The 17,807-nt window shown below is 50.1% G+C and overlaps 8 protein-coding genes across 8 annotated transcripts; 2 read left to right on the top strand and 6 right to left on the bottom strand.

Annotated features, from left to right (window-relative positions):
- Nucleotides 1-693: 693 nt before the first annotated feature.
- Nucleotides 694-1,806, top strand: SNOG_04327 (hypothetical protein; the record flags this gene model as incomplete). Its single annotated transcript, XM_001794693.1, has 2 exons — nucleotides 694-777; nucleotides 829-1,806. 2 exons carry the CDS (start codon nucleotides 694-696, stop codon nucleotides 1,804-1,806), a joined length of 1,062 nt encoding a protein of 353 aa, XP_001794745.1.
- A 29-nt stretch (nucleotides 1,807-1,835) lies between these two features.
- On the bottom strand, nucleotides 1,836-2,937 carry SNOG_04328 (hypothetical protein; the record flags this gene model as incomplete). The annotated part of the gene is made up of 3 exons (XM_001794694.1): nucleotides 1,836-2,424; nucleotides 2,472-2,704; nucleotides 2,755-2,937. The coding sequence occupies 3 exons, from the start codon at nucleotides 2,935-2,937 to the stop codon at nucleotides 1,836-1,838; spliced, it is 1,005 nt and encodes a 334-aa protein (XP_001794746.1).
- A 325-nt stretch (nucleotides 2,938-3,262) lies between these two features.
- Nucleotides 3,263-5,040, bottom strand: SNOG_04329 (hypothetical protein; the record flags this gene model as incomplete). The annotated part of the gene is made up of 2 exons (XM_001794695.1): nucleotides 3,263-4,520; nucleotides 4,568-5,040. 2 exons carry the CDS (start codon nucleotides 5,038-5,040, stop codon nucleotides 3,263-3,265), a joined length of 1,731 nt encoding a protein of 576 aa, XP_001794747.1.
- Nucleotides 5,041-5,587: 547 nt separating this feature from the next.
- SNOG_04330 (hypothetical protein) lies at nucleotides 5,588-9,176 on the bottom strand (the record flags this gene model as incomplete). The annotated part of the gene is made up of 4 exons (XM_001794696.1): nucleotides 5,588-5,923; nucleotides 5,978-6,469; nucleotides 6,524-7,646; nucleotides 7,810-9,176. The coding sequence occupies 4 exons, from the start codon at nucleotides 9,174-9,176 to the stop codon at nucleotides 5,588-5,590; spliced, it is 3,318 nt and encodes a 1,105-aa protein (XP_001794748.1).
- A 2,696-nt stretch (nucleotides 9,177-11,872) lies between these two features.
- On the bottom strand, nucleotides 11,873-12,317 carry SNOG_04331 (hypothetical protein; the record flags this gene model as incomplete). The annotated part of the gene is made up of 4 exons (XM_001794697.1): nucleotides 11,873-11,906; nucleotides 12,060-12,099; nucleotides 12,121-12,246; nucleotides 12,275-12,317. The coding sequence occupies 4 exons, from the start codon at nucleotides 12,315-12,317 to the stop codon at nucleotides 11,873-11,875; spliced, it is 243 nt and encodes an 80-aa protein (XP_001794749.1).
- Nucleotides 12,318-12,492: 175 nt separating this feature from the next.
- Nucleotides 12,493-13,887, bottom strand: SNOG_04332 (hypothetical protein; the record flags this gene model as incomplete). The annotated part of the gene is made up of 1 exon (XM_001794698.1): nucleotides 12,493-13,887. One exon carries the CDS (start codon nucleotides 13,885-13,887, stop codon nucleotides 12,493-12,495), a length of 1,395 nt encoding a protein of 464 aa, XP_001794750.1.
- Nucleotides 13,888-14,107: 220 nt separating this feature from the next.
- On the top strand, nucleotides 14,108-14,525 carry SNOG_20040 (hypothetical protein). The gene is made up of 2 exons (XM_001794699.1): nucleotides 14,108-14,269; nucleotides 14,316-14,525. The coding sequence occupies exon 1, from the start codon at nucleotides 14,147-14,149 to the stop codon at nucleotides 14,249-14,251; it is 105 nt and encodes a 34-aa protein (XP_001794751.1). The 5' UTR covers nucleotides 14,108-14,146; the 3' UTR covers nucleotides 14,252-14,269; nucleotides 14,316-14,525.
- A 261-nt stretch (nucleotides 14,526-14,786) lies between these two features.
- On the bottom strand, nucleotides 14,787-17,598 carry SNOG_04333 (hypothetical protein; the record flags this gene model as incomplete). Its single annotated transcript, XM_001794700.1, has 2 exons — nucleotides 14,787-15,178; nucleotides 15,603-17,598. 2 exons carry the CDS (start codon nucleotides 17,596-17,598, stop codon nucleotides 14,787-14,789), a joined length of 2,388 nt encoding a protein of 795 aa, XP_001794752.1.
- Nucleotides 17,599-17,807: the final 209 nt, after the last annotated feature.

Raw genomic sequence — 17,807 nt, forward strand, 5'->3', positions numbered from 1 at the left:
CATGGATGTTTGATACACAAACCTATGATCAGGATGCACCTGTGAGTGATCAATCATGTGACATTGGTACGATCGTGTCTGATTATTGCAGATTTACATTGATGCTGCAGATCTGGCGCGTACCATATCGTCACGTCAAGCCAGAGACATCACTGGAAAACTATGCGCAGGCTTCAAGTCGATAGGATTGCAAAGCGGAGACTGTGTGTGCGTGCTTTCATTCAATGATGTGAGAACTTTTTGGCATCACCGCACCGTTCATCTCATCAGTCAAACTGACAAGGTCAGATCTACTACTCTATAGCATTCTTAGGCATAGTTTCCTTCGGAGGAGTGTTTGCAGGTGTCAATCCAAGTCATACACCATACGAACTTACACACGCATTTCAAACAGCACAAGTCAAAGCCTTGATCGTAGAGCCTGAACTACTCCCAAATGCTCTTAAAGCCGCAGCACAAGCCGGCATACCGCGTTCACACATATTCGTCTTTGACCATCATACTCCCGTCACGGTAGCATGGAGTGCTAGCGAGGTTTGGGGAGAAGGCCTTGGCGGCGAAGAGCGATGGGGTGGATGTCGAAGCTGGAGGTATTTGATGGATCAGGGAGTACACCAGTGGGAGTGGTGGGACGACAAGACTAGAAGCAAAGAGACTGTCGCAGCAAGGCTATTCAGCAGCGGAACCACTGGCATGCCGAAAGCAGTCGAGATGACGCACTACAATTTTATTGCACAGCACACCATGGTGCTGGAGTGGAAGCCTCGAGACTACGAGGTAAGTAACTTTTGTTATTCTTATGTGGAACTACACGCTCATGTATCACAGGTCAAAAGACTGCTTTGCACACCGATGTTCCACGTGAGCAACATACCCAGAGCTCACACAAGTCCTCTCCGCGGTGGTATGAAAACCTACGTCATGCGCAGATTTGAGCTTGAGTCTTGGATGCGTAACATTGAACGCTTTCAGATTACTGAAACCGGTATGGTACCACCAATGGTGATACAAGTGATCAACTCGCCATTCGCAAAGAAGTACTCTCTGGCCTCGATCCGCAACACTTGGGTTGGCGCGGCGCCACTTGCTGCCGAGCCTCAGGCCCGGTACAAGGCGCTGCTGCGGCCCGAAACACCGTTTAATCAGGTTTGGGGAATGAGTGAAACGAGCTGTATTGCGACCATGCTGCATTACCCCGAGCATGATCCGACTGGATCTGTTGGTAGGTTTCTGCCAAACCATGACGCCAAGCTTGTCGATGATGAGGGCAACGATATCACTGGTTATGATGTACCAGGCGAGCTGTGCGTTCGCGGCCCGCTGATAGTCAAAGGATACTTCAACAACCCAGAAGCGAATCGTTTAGCGTGGGATAGTGATGGCTACTTCCATACAGGAGACGTGGCATTGCGTCGAAAAGAGAATGGACTGTGGTACATCGTAGATCGCAAAAAAGAGCTCATCAAAGTACGAGGGTTTCAAGTTGCGCCGGCCGAGCTTGAAGGGGTCTTACTATCGCATCCGCAGATTAGCGATGCAGCAGTCATCGGCATTCCTGCTGTTGGCGCAAAGGCAAATGCAGGTGACCAGGGCACTGAGCTACCACGTGCCTATATTGCCCTAAAATCGGGAGTTCAGCTCAACGAAGCCGAAGTTCAAGCATACATGAAAGAGAGACTAGCTGGATACAAACAACTGGTTGGTGGCGTCAAGTTTGTCGATGCGATACCGAAGAATGCTTCTGGCAAGATATTGAAGAAGGACTTGAAGGCAGTAGCGAAGGCAGAGATAAATGCCAAACTGTAGTACAAAAGAACTCTATTTGTGACAGCAGATCACTTCAAAAATCCCAATACCAACTCGTTGAACGTGTCAGGCTTCTCCCAATAGCACCAGTGGCCCCCCCATTCCACAGCCACACCTTTTGCAAGTCCATCCTCCTTGCCGCCATTAACTAAATCGACCACCTTGAGCGGTCCAGCAGCAGGGAAGCATCCACTTCGCGTACTCGCGACCACCAACACTTGGGTCTGACTTCCGCTTCCTGGCCCGAAGTTTTGCGCAATAGCATCTCGCCAATCTAGCGATGTGTGATCACTCATCAGTTTACCATACCACCTCCCATCGCCGTTCATCGCCTCTCCAAGGAAGAAATCTTCGTCTTCTACCCACTCTTTGGATCCAATGGTAGGGTCGCCTGGTTGAGGATGCGACCTGTAGCCTAGGCATGCAGAAATTGTGCCGATGTGTGCAGCCTTGGGTCCGAACTCCAGAAGGTGTTGAACGCGATCCAGCGCTTCTGCGCTATTACACCCGCGGTTTCCAAACTCTTTACCCCAGTCTGATGTGTAGTTTTGCAGAGGTGCTTGGTCGACGAAGATGAGTTTCTTGAATGTTGAAGTGGTGAAGAGCTCGGCGTAGGACCTGACGGGATCAATTCTACTCAATGCAAATATTCGGACGTGGCTGACCAGAGAATGGCAGCCCCCAGACTTGTACCAATGGCAGACACTTCACCCTCTGTGAACTTGAGGTGCTCGATGAGATTCTTCAGGTCCATGGCAAGGCGCGAGACATGATACCCAGCCTTGGGCTTACCGGACAGGCCATGCCCGCGCAGGTCGGGTACGATGACATAGTAGTCCTTGGATAATGTAGGCACGTTGCGCGTGAAGACTGCGCTTGATCCCGTGAAGCCGTGGAGCTACATCGGGGCTCAGCTTTGAGACGCAACACGAGTCGTCACGCACTTACGAGTATCAGTGGCGGTGATGATGCTGAGCCATGTGTTGAATATTGCAGTTGAATTCCATCGTTGGCTTTCAGTTCAGGCATGATTGGATCTGTGTTGAGAGATAGGTGGATGTTGGGGTGTTCGTCGTTGTTGATCTTGGACCCCACTTCGGCAGGGTCTTCCCCAACAGTCAACTGCTGCATGCAGACTGTATACTCGCCCCTCGCACCGTGCTCTACATCTTCAAAGTCCTTGGGTAGTCTAACAGAATCAAAGTATTCTTGGATAATACGAGTACAAGCGACGAATTCCAGTTACCATAAACAGACTCGCCTCATGCATCAAGCTCGGCATTCTTCACGAGGTGGCATGTCTGTTAATGCTTATAATATCTCTTCAGCGATATCGCAAAGTAGCCTGACTAGCTTCAGGATTGATATGTATACTGCGTATATCGACCGAGACTTCTAGATACGTGGAATGCTTCAACAGCATACCTCGGTCGTCGTGGTCCTGCACCACTGCTCCTCAGTCTTCCTCAAGCGAAAGCTCTTCTTGAAGATCCCCCATACCGCCCCATTCTTGCTTACCGCGAAACTCATATAAATTGTCACCGCCTAGTCCTTCGTCTTTACGTCGCCTTATTTGTAGTTTGCCAAACATCAAGTATGGCTCCCACCGATCTAATCGACCAGTCCGTACAATATGCAACGTGAGTCGCTCCAACGGCCGTATCTGCACGCGCGAGATGTCCTCCATGATCTTGATGGCAGCTTTTCTTGATCCTTCAATGTCGAGTTCCGGTGCGGGTCTTGTTCCCATAGCATCTTGTGTCAACTCTGCAGAGTAGTCGCTGGCTTCGTCGGGAATATGCAGAAACAAGTCAAGCTTTTCAAGTCGCATGCTTGAAATGAGCTCCAAAGACTTTTCGCGCATTTCCCACGAGACGTCCCAACCCAATCGCTTGAGGAACGGAAATTCCTTTACTACCTTTTTTAGGCAGCTAACCTCAAGATGCACGGGATAATCCCATGACCCAAAGTCTCCTCTGAGTATCAAAGTCTCCAAGGTTTTATTATGCTGTTCAATTGCCGGCCAAAGCGTATCGATGGTTGACGCGGAATGATCAATATCAAGTGACTCCAGCGCCCTGACAGACTTGATGAATTTAGACGCAGCTTCGCCATTTGCTCCGCGTGGGATACCGAACCGAAGGCTCTTGAGCTCTGGTAACAGCCCAGTGAAAACAGTGAAGAAAGCAGTAGGCATATCGCTAGCAAAGTTCAGTGTGCGTAAGTTCGACCAATCCGTTGAATCTCGGAGCATTTTGCAATGCTCTGTATCCCATAGATAGCTAGAGCTGCCATAGTGCCGCACTTCATGGAGCGTGAACTCTTCTAAAGCAGGAAAATGTGTTTCAGGCGACATGTCGAATCGCATCAACTTTTGTGGCTCGGTATCGTTTAGGACCTTGATACCACGGTATTCATTACCATCCTGTTGGCTTTGAATCCTCAGCATACGAAGGTTTCCACCGGCTGCAATGGCGCGAGTCAACTTAGGCCATTCGGAGCGGGCAGGCTTATGCGCTTCGTAGCCTTGGAAGAAGGCGTTATATGTCAAATTCCTTAAGAGCGGAGATGACAAGAGTTTTTCGTCCATTTGCCGATGTCTAACGTCTCTGGCATGCTCCCGATCAAGGACGTGTACCAATAATTCGAGCTTGGGCCAAGTCGCATGAAGCTTATCGAGAACAACTTGCGAAATGTGGACAGTAGTTTCCCAACTGTTCATATTAGCTGCTGTCATGTGTGCAGTGTCGATATAGTTCACCTTAGTTTATTCAAGACTCCACATTGCGAAATCCTTGTCAAGATCATCATCAGATCTTCCGGAGGCACATCGTCCTTGACTGTGATACTGCGTACATGTCTTGCGACGCTACATTGTTCCTCCTTACGGAACAGCTCGATGAGATATTCGTATCTCTGTGCTGTCTTGCTCCTGTCCTCTCCTCTTTTGAGCACAATGTTTCGGTAAACGAGCGACACTGTAGCTTGTCGCAAGCTCTGTGATGACTGACTCAGTGCAGAGACTGAAGCCTGGGAGAAGCTCACAAGTTTGGAAGCTATGAGATGTTGAACATCTTCTGCGATACTATCGAGATCTATAGGCCTAGCAGTCGCATGCTGGGTATCCGCTTGGGCAATCTGATTGTTCATTGTTTCTAACTTTGCCGTGTTTGCCACGATGATGAGATATGATGATAGTAGATAGAGCCAAATGGTGGAATGAAACGAAGGCATTATGTGTTTCGCTCGAGTTTGGGATGCTCTGGCGATATATATACAGCAAGCGTCAGGCTGTGAACACGAGGCGCCTTGAGGCTGTTTCAGGATGTGGCTGTGCAAGTAATTAGTACAGGGGCCTGCCAGGCTGCACGAAATTTGATACCTCAAGGCACAAAAATTCTTTGCGCATCGCCTCTAGTGTATGTGTTTCTGCATGCTCGCTCAGCCACTGGCAGTGATTGTGATGCTGAAGGCTGCAAGCTAAAAGCTTGAGGTGTGTGTGTGCACAGGCACTGAGCCACGACTGCTGCCTTCGCGAGGCAACACAATATTCGCGAACTCAGCAACATTAGTGCACTGTGAATTCTTCCTTCGCAGCACGCTGGTGTGCTCAAGTAGGATAAGTTGAAATATTGCCTCACCTGAAAAACTCTGAAATGGAGGAAACGTAGTTGCATGGAAATTCGAAATGGGTATTGAACGCTAAAACTCAGAAACTACCTCCTTGGCCCATGATACAGAACGTACTGTACACCTATGCGAGCCAACAACCTCTATATGCTTACGCCTTGCCTTTCGCCGATCTTGCATCATCGTTATCGACGACGACGATTGTAGGAGCAACACCCGCCGCACCAGCTTCTGCGTCGCTTTGCTCGTTCTTCTTGCTCTTCTTGAAAAGCCCGGCAATTTTTGAGCAACCCCGGCAGCACAGCCTGTACGAGATAACAAAGGGCTTGCAAGCGTGTCCAGCAATGACTGCGAACCACGCGTCGGGGAAGTATCGGATGCCAATCGCCCAAGGAATACACACAAATCCGGTAACGATCGAAATGGCCCATTGAACACCGTCAAGACCGCCTGACTTGATCTGGAAGGGGCGACCTCCAACGTGAATCTGGTGGAAGCGTTAGTATTTTTAATATTGATGCATGGCTCTGGCTGTACTTACGATAGCTACTTGTAGACCAATAATGAGGAAAACAATGGCGATGAAGAAGTAGTTGCGGAAAATGCCTTCGAGGACGTTGAGCTTGTTATCCAGACGCCTGTTGTTGAAGATATTGAAGATCTGCATCCATACGAAACTGTTGAAAATGACAGTGTCTAGCTCAAGTTGCATGTTAGGATCCGACAGATCGTAGCCGAGAATGTCGCCACCAGCGAAGTAGAGCACGAAGATAACGGTGAGCTTGTAGATGTTTTGCCCCATAATCTGCTTCCACATCGTGATGGTGATGAGCGGCTTGTCCTTGCCCTGAGGTGGGCGGTCCAAGATCTTCTCCGTTGGTGGGTCTGTGGCGAGCGCGAGGGCGGCGAAGGTGTCCATGATCAAGTTGACCCAGAGTAGCTGGACTGCACCAAGTGCAGGCTTCATCTTCTCGCTGTAGACAGCGGTGACAAAGGCCAGGATGACAGCAGTGATGTTGACGGTAATTTGAAACTAAGTTTGGTAAGCATCGATGTTGAGAAGAATCAGTGAATGAAGCAAACTTACTTGAAGGAACTTCTGGACAGCGTCATTGACAGCACGACCCCACATAAGGGCAGTAATGATAGATGCGAAATTGTCGTCCATGAGAATGATAGATGATGCCTCCTTGGCGACCTCAGTACCAGAAATACCCATGGAGAAGCCAATGTTTGCGGCCTTGAGAGCAGGCGCGTCGTTCGTGCCGTCACCAGTGACAGCCACAATTTGGCCCATAGCCTTGAGGCGGGTGACAAGGATTCTCTTATCTTCAGGCGATGATCGCGCCAGGACTTGAAGACGCGGCAAAACCTCATCCATCTCTGCTTCAGACAGTTTGCGGAATTCAGGGCCCTCCATGACAATGCCACCTTCAGTGTAGATCTTACACTCAGTAGCGATGGCACGTGCCGTCTGCATGTTATCACCAGTGACCATACGGACCGTAACGCCAGCACCTTGTGCTTTACGAACAGCCTCTGGTACACCAGGACGGACGGGGTCTTGAATACCGACTATACCGAGGAAGTTGAGGTCATGGAGCAAGGAGCTGAAGTCAACACTACCGCCTTCCGTATAGCTGGCGTGAGCTGGCGGCCATTGTTCATAGTCTTGGTATACGAGACCGATCGTTCTCAGTGACTTGTTTGCGTATTCATTGATTGTGTTGGTCAGGGACTGTCGGTCGGCGTCGGAAAGAGACCGAGTCTCAAGAGTGGCGAAGTCCGCCATGGAGGATGCGAAGCCGAGAAGGATCTCTGAAGCACCTTTGACTACAAGTCGGTATTCTCCAGACTTGAGTTTAATGACAGCTCCCATGCATTTCTTGCCAGAATCGAATGGGAACATATGGGCGACTTGTTCGTTTGCACGTGTCTCGGCCAGCGATAACAATCCGAGGTGTTCCTGAGCGAGCTGAAGCAGAGCGGTCTCAGTCTTGGATCCAATGAAGACCGGCTTGCCCTCTTCCTCGCCTTCGAAAGCAGTCGAGTTGATCGCGATGGATTGGATAAGAATCTCCTTGGCGGCGGGTGTGATTGTAGAGGCCCAAGAAGAGATGGGCTGAGACTTGTCGGACTGCGCGTCGGCATGAACGAAGCTGGTGGAGCCGAATGTGCCGGCGACAACCGTCATCTTGTTAGTTGTCTGTCTACGCGTCAGTGGAAAGAACAATGCTAGAGTTGGGAGGTCAACTTACGAGAGTACCAGTCTTGTCGGAGCAAATAGCTGTAGCATTTCCCATAGTCTCGCATGAACGAAGCACACGGACAAGGTTGTTTTCCTTCAACATCTTCGTCGTCGCGAAAGCCAACGCCAACGTGACGGCCAGCGGGAGACCTTCTGGAACAGCGACGACAATGATGGTTACAGCGACGATGAGAATGTCCATAAAAGCTGAACCCTTTGCGGTAGGCGTACGAGTATCACCGGACAGACCAGCAACGAAGCGGAATAGGAGTACGAAGAACAGAATGCCAGATGCCGTGGTTCCGATTTTGGCGATGTCCATAGCGAGACGACCGAGCTTCTCCTGGAGAGGCGTTGGGTCGATATCAGCGCGGACAGACATCATGATCTGACCAAAGCTAGAGTGAACTCCGACAGAGGTGGCCATGAAGGTACCAACGCCTTCGAGCACTTTGCTTCCAGAGATGATGAAGGGATCGAGGTTCTTGACAGATTGACCAGACTCGAGTGCCTTCATGACAGCGGCGGCGGGAGTTTTGCGAATGGCATCAGACTCGCCAGTTGCAGAAGACTCGTCACACTTGACGTCGGAGCCATCGACGAAGATACCGTCGACCGGTATGACATCTCCGGGTTCCAAGTGTATAATGTCTCCGGCAAGCACATCGTAGATACTGATCATGACAATCCTGCCGGAACGTGTGACTTTAATCTCTCTTTGCTCCTTCTTAGCGTTGAGGCGCGCAAATGCTTGTTCCTTCTGCCAGTCATTGATAGCCGTAACGAGAACCACGATGACGATGGCAATGCAAATTGCGAGGCCTTCTACCCAGTCGACGGGAGTGGGGGAACCAGGAGGATGCTCTGCACCAAAAGTCTCGTACAAACCGAGCGCTAATGAGATAGCAGCAGCGACTGTGAGAACGATCAAGACCGTATCATTGTAAGCGTTCCAGATCAACCTCCAGAGAGGTGTAACCTTCTTCGCTGGAAGGACATTTCGACCATGTATCCGTATCCGATCATCAAATGGCTTTCCTTCACCGGCCGGCCGGCTTGTTTCTTTTTCTTTCGGTGTGAGCTGTTGATTTGTGGCTTCATCGAAGGAGACATGTCGCGGCACTGCCGATTCGTCAACGCTCAGACCGCTCTGTAGATCGGTCTGTAGCCCAGTTGCGATGCCTTGAACGCCGCCTAGAGCTTGGAATGTGACAAGTGATTTTGGGTTGAGAAGCTTGTTGAGTTGCTTTGGTACAAAGGCGAAGGGGTTGTTGGTAGCTTCGGCATCGGTATCCTCGCGGAGCTCCCGTCGTGTTTGATTTACGTCTACATCTCCTACGAATGTAGAAACATCGCTAGTAGATGCGGCGCTCGGCGAGGTCGGTGTCAGGAATGGATTTGACTTTGTCGAAGTAAGAGTTTCCGCTTCGCTGAGGGCCCGTTGCCGGGTGTTGACTTGTAGCTCAGGAGGGGCTAATTTGCCCGCCTCCATTTTGTTGAGAGAGTCCTGGATCGTTGGGAGAATGTGTAGTAGTAAAGAACAGTGTTGTATGAGATGTAAGGGGCAAGAGATAGAGTGCTACTACACGTGATGAGATGTTGATGAAGGACGACAAGGGCAAAGGGCGCCTCCTCAAACTCCATATACCAATCCCCGCGGGGCTGTGTATATTTGCCTTGTCTGGAGCATCGGTCTTGGTGCGTCATTTCCAGTCTGGCCGAAGCTGAGACGTCCCTCTGCCAATGCTTTGCTGGGCGCTCCGCCCGCTGCCCAGCCTTCAGACTTCAGACTACAATCGTGACATGTCCGCCTTGGTCGAACCTACCAGATCTCGTCGATATCGACATCGGTCCGTTGTCGCATCGATCTACGCGCCTTCCCCAACAGCAACAGTGAAGAACGCGGGCGTGGTCGTGGCAAGCGACATTCAGTGGTGGGTTTGCCCAGGAGACAAGCAGACCGGCGTATCTTGGAGGGGGGCAGTGCAAAACTTGGAATTCGTCACACCAAGCACGGGACGTCCATGCCTGAGGATCTATGAAGTCTGTATCAAAAGGTGATTCAGATGGTATGTTCTAGAGAAGGAATCCGGTGATGGCGACGACGATATCCAGCGCATCGAAGCGAAGGCGAAAGCTGGACTAGGCTTTGAGCCAAGGAGTGAACTAAGCCACGCGCCACATTGCTTCGCCACAGACTAGTCTTTATCCGGAGCATCCGCCTCATGTGGCTCCCTTTACGCCACAGGACGCGTCCAATGAATACACGTAGTAGCATGGATGTCGTGGCATGCGGACAGTAGTAGTCCTCTCAGTTATCTCTTACTCCGGTAGGCTTCAGACAACATATGGCCCAGAGGATGCGGAATGTGAAGCATGGTATCTGGATGCTGCGTCTCATTAGATGGCGTCTTGGAACGATGAGGCAATCATTCAGACCGGTCATTCACCACCTTGCGGCTGTGTAGAAACGATCCTTCTCACACTACGCATTAGGCTGTGGTACCCCTAACGAGCCTTTATTAGATGTGATCATGAGCTACGAACGCCCAAATCTTGAAAGTGACGCTCTAGAACCCAGTCAGCATTTTGTGACTTGTTTCTGTGAACATATCTGCTTCCAAAACTAGAATGCTGTGTTTTGCCTCTGCATGCTGCGGTCTTTGTGTATGCGATTGTTGAATTTGAAAATCTCAAGTCTCACTCCTCCCCGATACTACTACATCGTGTCAAATACGACGGAGACTGTCCCGGGTGTAACAGGTGAGAGCTCTACTGGTATGACCTGAGGCAATACGCAGTTCCTAGCTGTTATCAATTCAATCCTAGCGATGCTGTGTACAGCTTCAGCCGGTCAAATACCCCCGGTTACTTTCCATCGTAGTTGACAACCCGCAGTGCCTCCCAGTCAGCCTTGTACCGCATCTCGGGTTACCGGAGACGACCGAGAAGAAGTTTAATTACGCCGAGTTCTTAGGCATACGAAACCTCGAAACCGGAGAGCTATGCATCGATTTGAGGGAATTTTGACGGGCCAATATGGAGAGTAAAGTGCTCACTCTACACAGCTGACAGAGCCGATTCAGTCTGCCTTGCAGCAGGGATGCGACTGTTTGCGTTTCCAGCTTTCGCCGAAAGTCTATGTGCGTTGGTGATCCGCCGAAGTAGTCGGCGGCCAAAGCGACCGAATCAACGGGGACAGATTTGCCCACTGAAGGCGGGTGTGGTATCGCTATTGGACCCAGCGATGAAGCGCGATATTCAAACTTTTATTGTTTCGTCCTCGAGGCTGAGGAGTGATATCGAGATGTCGTAGGGGATGGAATATTGGCCATTACGACATGGGGGCGTTGGGTGTCTAACCAAGTTCGGCGTCGTCAGCCCACCAATGTCCCAGCCTCGCATAGCCAAAACCAACTTCTTGCCTTCAAACTTATCTAGACCTGATGCCAACGCCCAGAAATGGCCCGAACGTTATGTTTTCAACCTCCTGAGATCGCCCGTCACATGAAAGCGCTGCTAATTGAGTTGTATACACTGGAACAGCGCGCGACTGCAGTGTCAAGAAGGTATTCATCTATAGTCTGCGGTCGGAACATAACTCATCTATATGGAAACAAAAGTCTGTTAAAAATCGTGAGTACGAGTATGTACCTTTCCTAACGATTAGTACCTGCACTGTAGTTCCAGGACCTTTGGAGCTCATCAAGCCGCCTGTGGTCTGTAGACATGGCGGCCTAGTTGCACAGCCCTAAGCGCTAGGATCCGTTCTTGCTCAGGTGTTAGCTACTCAACTGCCCAGACCGGAGTGGTCCTTAATGATGAATCATCCCAAGCTGCCAAGGTGACAATGCTTACTGCTGACCACCTGCAATTCAGGCGCCGTACCACAAATCTAGTCGCGCGGGCAAAGTGTGTCTTATCTTACAAGCCTAGTCTAGACATTCAGATCGCAGTCGTGATCGCATTACTATGATAGGTTATGGTCAGCACGTCAGATAAGCACACCATCCACCCATGAAATGCTGCGCCCCTAAGCTACGCACTCGCACACTTTGTGCCCTTCATTCGGTTAGAGTTCTCAGTAGCAGATATGTTCCTCAGGGCGAAGAAAGGTTCCTGACAGTTTTCCTACGGGCACGTTTACGCCTTCGAGTCATGTTACATTTTTGTCGTGGTAGCATTTGCCTATGCTCGTGCTTGAAACCGTCCACGCACATAGCTGCCAAAAGTTAGCATGGATGCGGCAGTGTCGCAGTGTTCCTCACCAATGAGCGGTACCGAGATCATTGCGCCCACAACCTTGTAAGCCCGATGGAGGCTCTCGGGAAATGGCACGAACTTCTACACTAGGAATATCATTGCAGTTACTCACGTTGCTTGAAAATCACTGGGATGCTCGTTAGATGAGACATCTACCATACATTTTCACTTACGGTGGAATCGAACAGTGTACCTGAAGCTATATACAGAGTCTGCCCGTCGCAATCGAAGCCTAGCGGTAATGTGTATAGCTTCGAGCTGTTGAATGCCCTTGGTCACCTTCCGTCTTAGTCGACAACCTGTATTACACTAGTTCTATTCAAAGACCACCCAGCGATTTTGGGTGTGGACTATCTTCCGAGACCGTCATGGTTGTTTGACCAATATAAGTTTTCATTGCTAGAAATCAGCTACGTTGTGCCTTGCTTCACAATTCCCGCATTATATCAAGCTCTCTTGACCATTCCATCTACTCTCGTAGTCGTTGCAGCAATCGTGGCCTTACAAATCGTCAAGTCGACCTAGAACGCTCGCAGGTGCTGGGTCTAGGTAGACACCATCTTTGGATCCCTGTTAGGCTCCAACAACCAAACTTCAAGCCGGACACCAGCCTCGACGCATTTCTCCCGCACCGTCTTCGGCAGCTTCATCTTCTTGGTCAGTTTTCCGTGCCGACGACGGCCCCAAGTTGCACACCCATGTTCTTTCTCCCGCAAGACAACTTTCGGAATACCCATTTCCAACAGCCGTTTCATCCATCCGAATCCTTTATCCTTCACCGACTCTGGCAACTCTTTGAACTGGGTATGGTAAGACGCGCCCGCGGCGAAGATGCTGTTAGGCCACTCGAACATGATCTCGAGGTTGTCGAGATGGGGTGGTAGATGCTTGAACATGGCCTCGCGTTCGGACTGGTCGAAGTACCATATGAAACCCGTTGTAGCGTTGGGGGGCATATCACACGGAAGCTGCTTCAACATAGCGCTTGAACCAATTTGCAGTTCTCGAAGTGTCTTGAAAGAGCCAAAGTCTGCTGGTTCAAGACCTTGAGCTGTGGAGGACCTAGCAAAACAGGCATGCTCTCGACGAACGTGGAGGGTGCGTAGCGTGTCCACCGGCTCCAAAGTGCGTGCAAGCTCCGCCGGAGATACGGTGTCTCGTAGCCACAGAGTCAAGCTCGAGATTTTCGGGAAGTTTCTGATGAGTTTTCCAAGGGCTTCTGCGTCTGTGATGATGTTATAACCCAGGTCAAGGTTTGTCGTGTTTTGCAGAAGACCCAGGTGTGTGAGGTACTCGATTTCCGTCTCGCGGACAGGCGGGCCCCGAAAGGCTTGAGGTACAGGGCTATCAAAGGCTATTGAAGTGACCCGAGGAACCTTAGCGAGTTCAGTTATTGGCCCTGCGTATACCCCAGCGCATAAGAGACGGATTTCAACTGGACAGCTGTGCAAAGCGACGCGCAAGAGCCTCACGAAAGCCTGTTCAAGCTGGCGACTGCAGGGATTGCCTTTGATATAGATCGTGACTGTGTGTAGCGAAGGAAGGCTTGCAACGAGCTTCTGAACAGTGCGATTCTTAATCCAGGAGATCTCTCGCAAGTACACTTTCCGGTCCTCGATAGAAGGACGCCTGTGGAATCGAGGAAACTCGCCGTTGTCTACAAAGCCCGAGGTGTACTCGAGCTGAAGCTCGTGGACATAAGGACGAAATGACGCGCTTTCCAAAGCCAACTCCAAGAAAAGCTGTAGATCTCCAAAATCTTGAGCATCCTTGTTACGCTGCAACGGTATGTAGACGCGCTTGTACAGACTCCTTCGGGCCGAGTGTTGGAAGACTCGATGTGTCTTGCTCAAATTGAGGATGTCGTTCATGTTCAGATATGAGAACGTCAGATCCCAAAGTTCGTTCGGCACGTTCAGGACGGATGCATGAATATCCATGATGGAGAGGCGTGGTAGAATTCGGTAGTTTCTTAGAGTGGGGATATAATAATTGTTGGTTGATATTGCCAGAAGTTGTGCCAGTCGAGCTGTGAGATTATTAGGATCGGTCCCGTGGAAGAAGTAGGTATCACGGAGAGCGGGCAGTGGACCCTTGTTTGCAACGCACGGTCCGCAACTCCTGCTGCCTTTATCTTGCGCTAAAGATACCTGCGCCGATGAAATGAGCTCAGGCGACACCTCAGAGGAGTGAAAGCTTATGCTATGGTGTATATCAATCACTTCTAGTTACAACAACTCACAAGCTTTGCTGTTTACCCGACAGCTTGCTGCGCAATCGCAAATCAATCACTTGTATTTGTAAGCTACATTGTGTAGTGAAGTATGTTCGCTAAAATGTACTTGGATTTTGGCTGAGCACATTTCAGAAGATCTTGGACTCCGGGTACTTTTGAGAACTGTCAGGACGTAGATTTGCACCTGTATTATCGATGAGCATCAATGAAGGTGTTCATAAAATTATGTGTCGTACAGGCCATATCGCGCTAGCCTTACAAGGGCGACAAGGGTGACAAAGCATGCTAGACAGCAAAATGCTTCCTAAGACATCTCAACGAGCATAAATAAGATCTCTGTTCGAATCCACGCGTCCTTATCCGACTCTCGCTTTGCAGAGATAGCAAGTTACAGCAGCTTCGACATACAGTATGGGAAACCTTTATCTCGATTGACCAGACATGAATACGTTTATTATATCCACCTCCGGGAACACGAGAAGACACCTTAGAGTCATTCCCAGTAATCTTTTACAACCATTTCGTATTTCTTAGTCTATCATCGCAGTCTCGCTATCAAATTACCACGTCATCAATCTCTTTGTTTCCGCAACTTGAGTACCATCATCCATACCGCGCATTCAACTTCCGATAATCCAACGCCCGGACCTCGACCTCCAACCCTGCAGCCCTCAGCCTCTCCCTCACTACCTGCGGAATCTCCACCTTCTCGGGTGCCAATACCTTATCTCTTTCCTTGATGTCGTAGATGTTGAAGCTACATGAGCCACTGCACCCATGTTCCGACTCGGTGAGGCGCACAGGCTTGAGTGTGCTATGCTCACCCAAGTTTTCGATCCACTCAAATCGCTTTGCGCGCTCGGAGACGGGGAGATGCTTGAATTTCATGTGATCTGGCTTTCTACGAGCGAAGAACATGTGAGGATAATGTAAAGTGATTTCGAGTTCCTGCCGGTTGGGTGGCAAAAACTGACTGATGATGCTGCGATTGTCGTCTTCCAATTTTCAGATAGAGTCCTTTGGGGATCTAGCGCTCCGGCCCTGGAGGCATGAATACTGGTTGAGCCACGTGTTCGAGTGAACGCGGAGAGTCTTCAAGGCCGTGGATTCGCAGAAGGAGGCAGGGACAGCGATCTATATATCTTCCGGATTGGAAACGCGCTCGCATTGGATATCAAGGACTTCAAGAGTGTTCTTGAGTGGCAGAAGGGCCTGAGCAATTCCGGCCGCACTCAGCTTGTATCCAACCCAAAAACGAAGATTAGCGAGCTTAGGAAAGACGTTAACGAGAGCCCTGAGATGCGCAAGGCGCAAGACTATTGGGCTGTCCGAACAGCTGCATGAGGCGACTCGCAATAATGACGACTGCTTGCACCCTGTGTCATGGCGTAAAGAATCAAGCAATCCACAAGTCCTCACACTCATATGCTCGCTTCTCCCAGACAATCCCATTCATAATGCCATGCACATAGCAGTCGCCAACGAATTCCCACGTGTCCACCATCTTATCTTCTTTTGCTTCATTAGTCACCATTCCTCGACCCTTTGGTCTCAGCACAAGCGGCGTCCTCAAACCCTGTACCAACATGATATGATCGTTGGGCGCAGCAAGGCCAGGCACAAGCGCAAGATACTCGGTATCTCTGGTCTCTTCGACTGCGCATCTTGCCACTCTGCGATTGAGTACATTGCTCATCATCATTCTTAATTGGATCTCAGGATTTTCGTATCCAAAGATCTTCAGGAAGCGCTCCACGAGAATGAGAAGCATATATACTCCTACAGAAATGTGCCTCTGAAAAGTAGGTATGAGGCGGAGTATTTTCTGGCGTCGCTCAAATCCAGCATACGCGGCCTGTCTCGTTTTCAGGGGATAGTAGGCTGCATCTCCTAGGAGTGTATCGTATACCGCCTCTAGCTGAGACTGACCAGTAGGGCTGTAATGAGCTGGCGCTGCTGGTGGGCGAAGAACAGCCTCCCACGTTGCAATCTGCTGACGGTATCTCTGGAGATTCTGTGCTTGCGCAAGCAGTGTTTGGCGACGATCTCTGAGATAAGGGAATGTCCATGTTTGCGTTAAATGCACTATCCTGGCTACTGTGAAGCCCCTCAGCCGAAGCATTGTCGGCAGTGCCTGAGGTGCGTAACTGTCTGGGTCTTGCGAACTGTCTGCAAGGAGATTGAAAGCAACGTCAAGTTTTGACTCACCTGAAGCACGGTGCTCCCCGGTGAACGAGCCGCGTAGAGAGTCTTTACGACCATAAATCAGTGGTTGTGGCGTCCGATCTGTGCACTGCCAGTCTGGAACCCAGGAAGGAAGGTTGATCAGTACGAGCTGTTGGCTCTCATAGTCTGTGTCGCTGGCTCGAACGAGTCGTGGTATGTGCAGCACTGCAGCTTGACCCTCTCTGAGGGCGTTTGTAGCGAGTGTAGTATAAAGATCATGGACTGTCATGTTCTTGTAGTCAGGCTTTATACCCAGCTCTGTTAGTCCATCTTTGCATTGTAACCCGTAATAAGCGTAAACTTTGTCTCGAGGGTCAGATGCTCTAAGTCCACGAAGCCTGACAAGCACCTTTAACCAGTTCGAATTCGCTGGGTCCTTCCAATCATCGTCGGTATGCTTGAGTGTATACAGTAGCAAAAGCCTGTTGGTAGGGTAGAATTCCCATATCCATGGAGTCGCCATGATGAAATACGTAAATGCACCGAGAAAGTGCTCCCAACTGATGACGGCATCCCCACAGACCAAAAACACGCGGTCGCTGACAACCACTTCTTGTACTATCCAAGCTCGCTCAAAGTAAGGTCGATCGAGTATAGCAAACAGTGCCTCAAGCTTGGGGTCACCTAGAGTTACTTTCGTAGTAACATGACTCGCTTGATCGTCTGAATTGGACGTTTCGCTATTCTTTGACATGTGCTGCCGCAAGGAATGGGCCAAGTCGATAGCATAAGAAATCGCATCATCGCTGCTGTCCTGTTCTGGACCGAGCCAGCTGATCGTACTCATTGCTTTCGAATAGATTTCGCTCATCTTCAGCACCTCCCTACTGCGCTCTTCGGGGTCATTTTGGTTGATGCATATCGAATCGATCCATAAGATCCGGGTCTTCCGATTATGTTGGCCTCGGGCACAGTGCAGAAACGGTATGATGGATCTGGGGACTTGGAGAGCAGCTCCGACAGCTGAACCTCGATGTTCATTTTCACCCGTAACGTAAATGAAGTCGCGATCAAGCAGCGCTCCCCAACAGTATGACACGGCCTCGAATTCCGGCACTTTGGAGAGACGCGTAGTGATGAGACTGCATTTGATGTCTCCTGATCTTGGTCCTGAGGGAAGACAGAGTAGGCGTATATAGACATCATCAGAGCCGTCGATCGTTGGAAGACGTTTGTACTCGTAACGCATGCTGATGGTGCCGTGAACATTTGCGTAACGGAATGTCGACGCGAAGTGCTTTGTGCTCAGCCAACCCTATGTACCAACGTTCTGGACCGGATGATATATCAAACAAAGGACGCTGAATGTGAATGCTGGCATGTTACGATCACGTCGCAAAGTAGTGTTGCGTACGCTACGAGAGGGGTAAAACAAATTGCGCACGAGCGTGATCAAGG

The sequence above is a fragment of the Parastagonospora nodorum genome (assembly GCF_000146915.1).
Source record: "Parastagonospora nodorum SN15 chromosome Unknown scaffold_6, whole genome shotgun sequence".
NCBI classification, from domain to species: domain Eukaryota; kingdom Fungi; phylum Ascomycota; class Dothideomycetes; order Pleosporales; family Phaeosphaeriaceae; genus Parastagonospora; species Parastagonospora nodorum.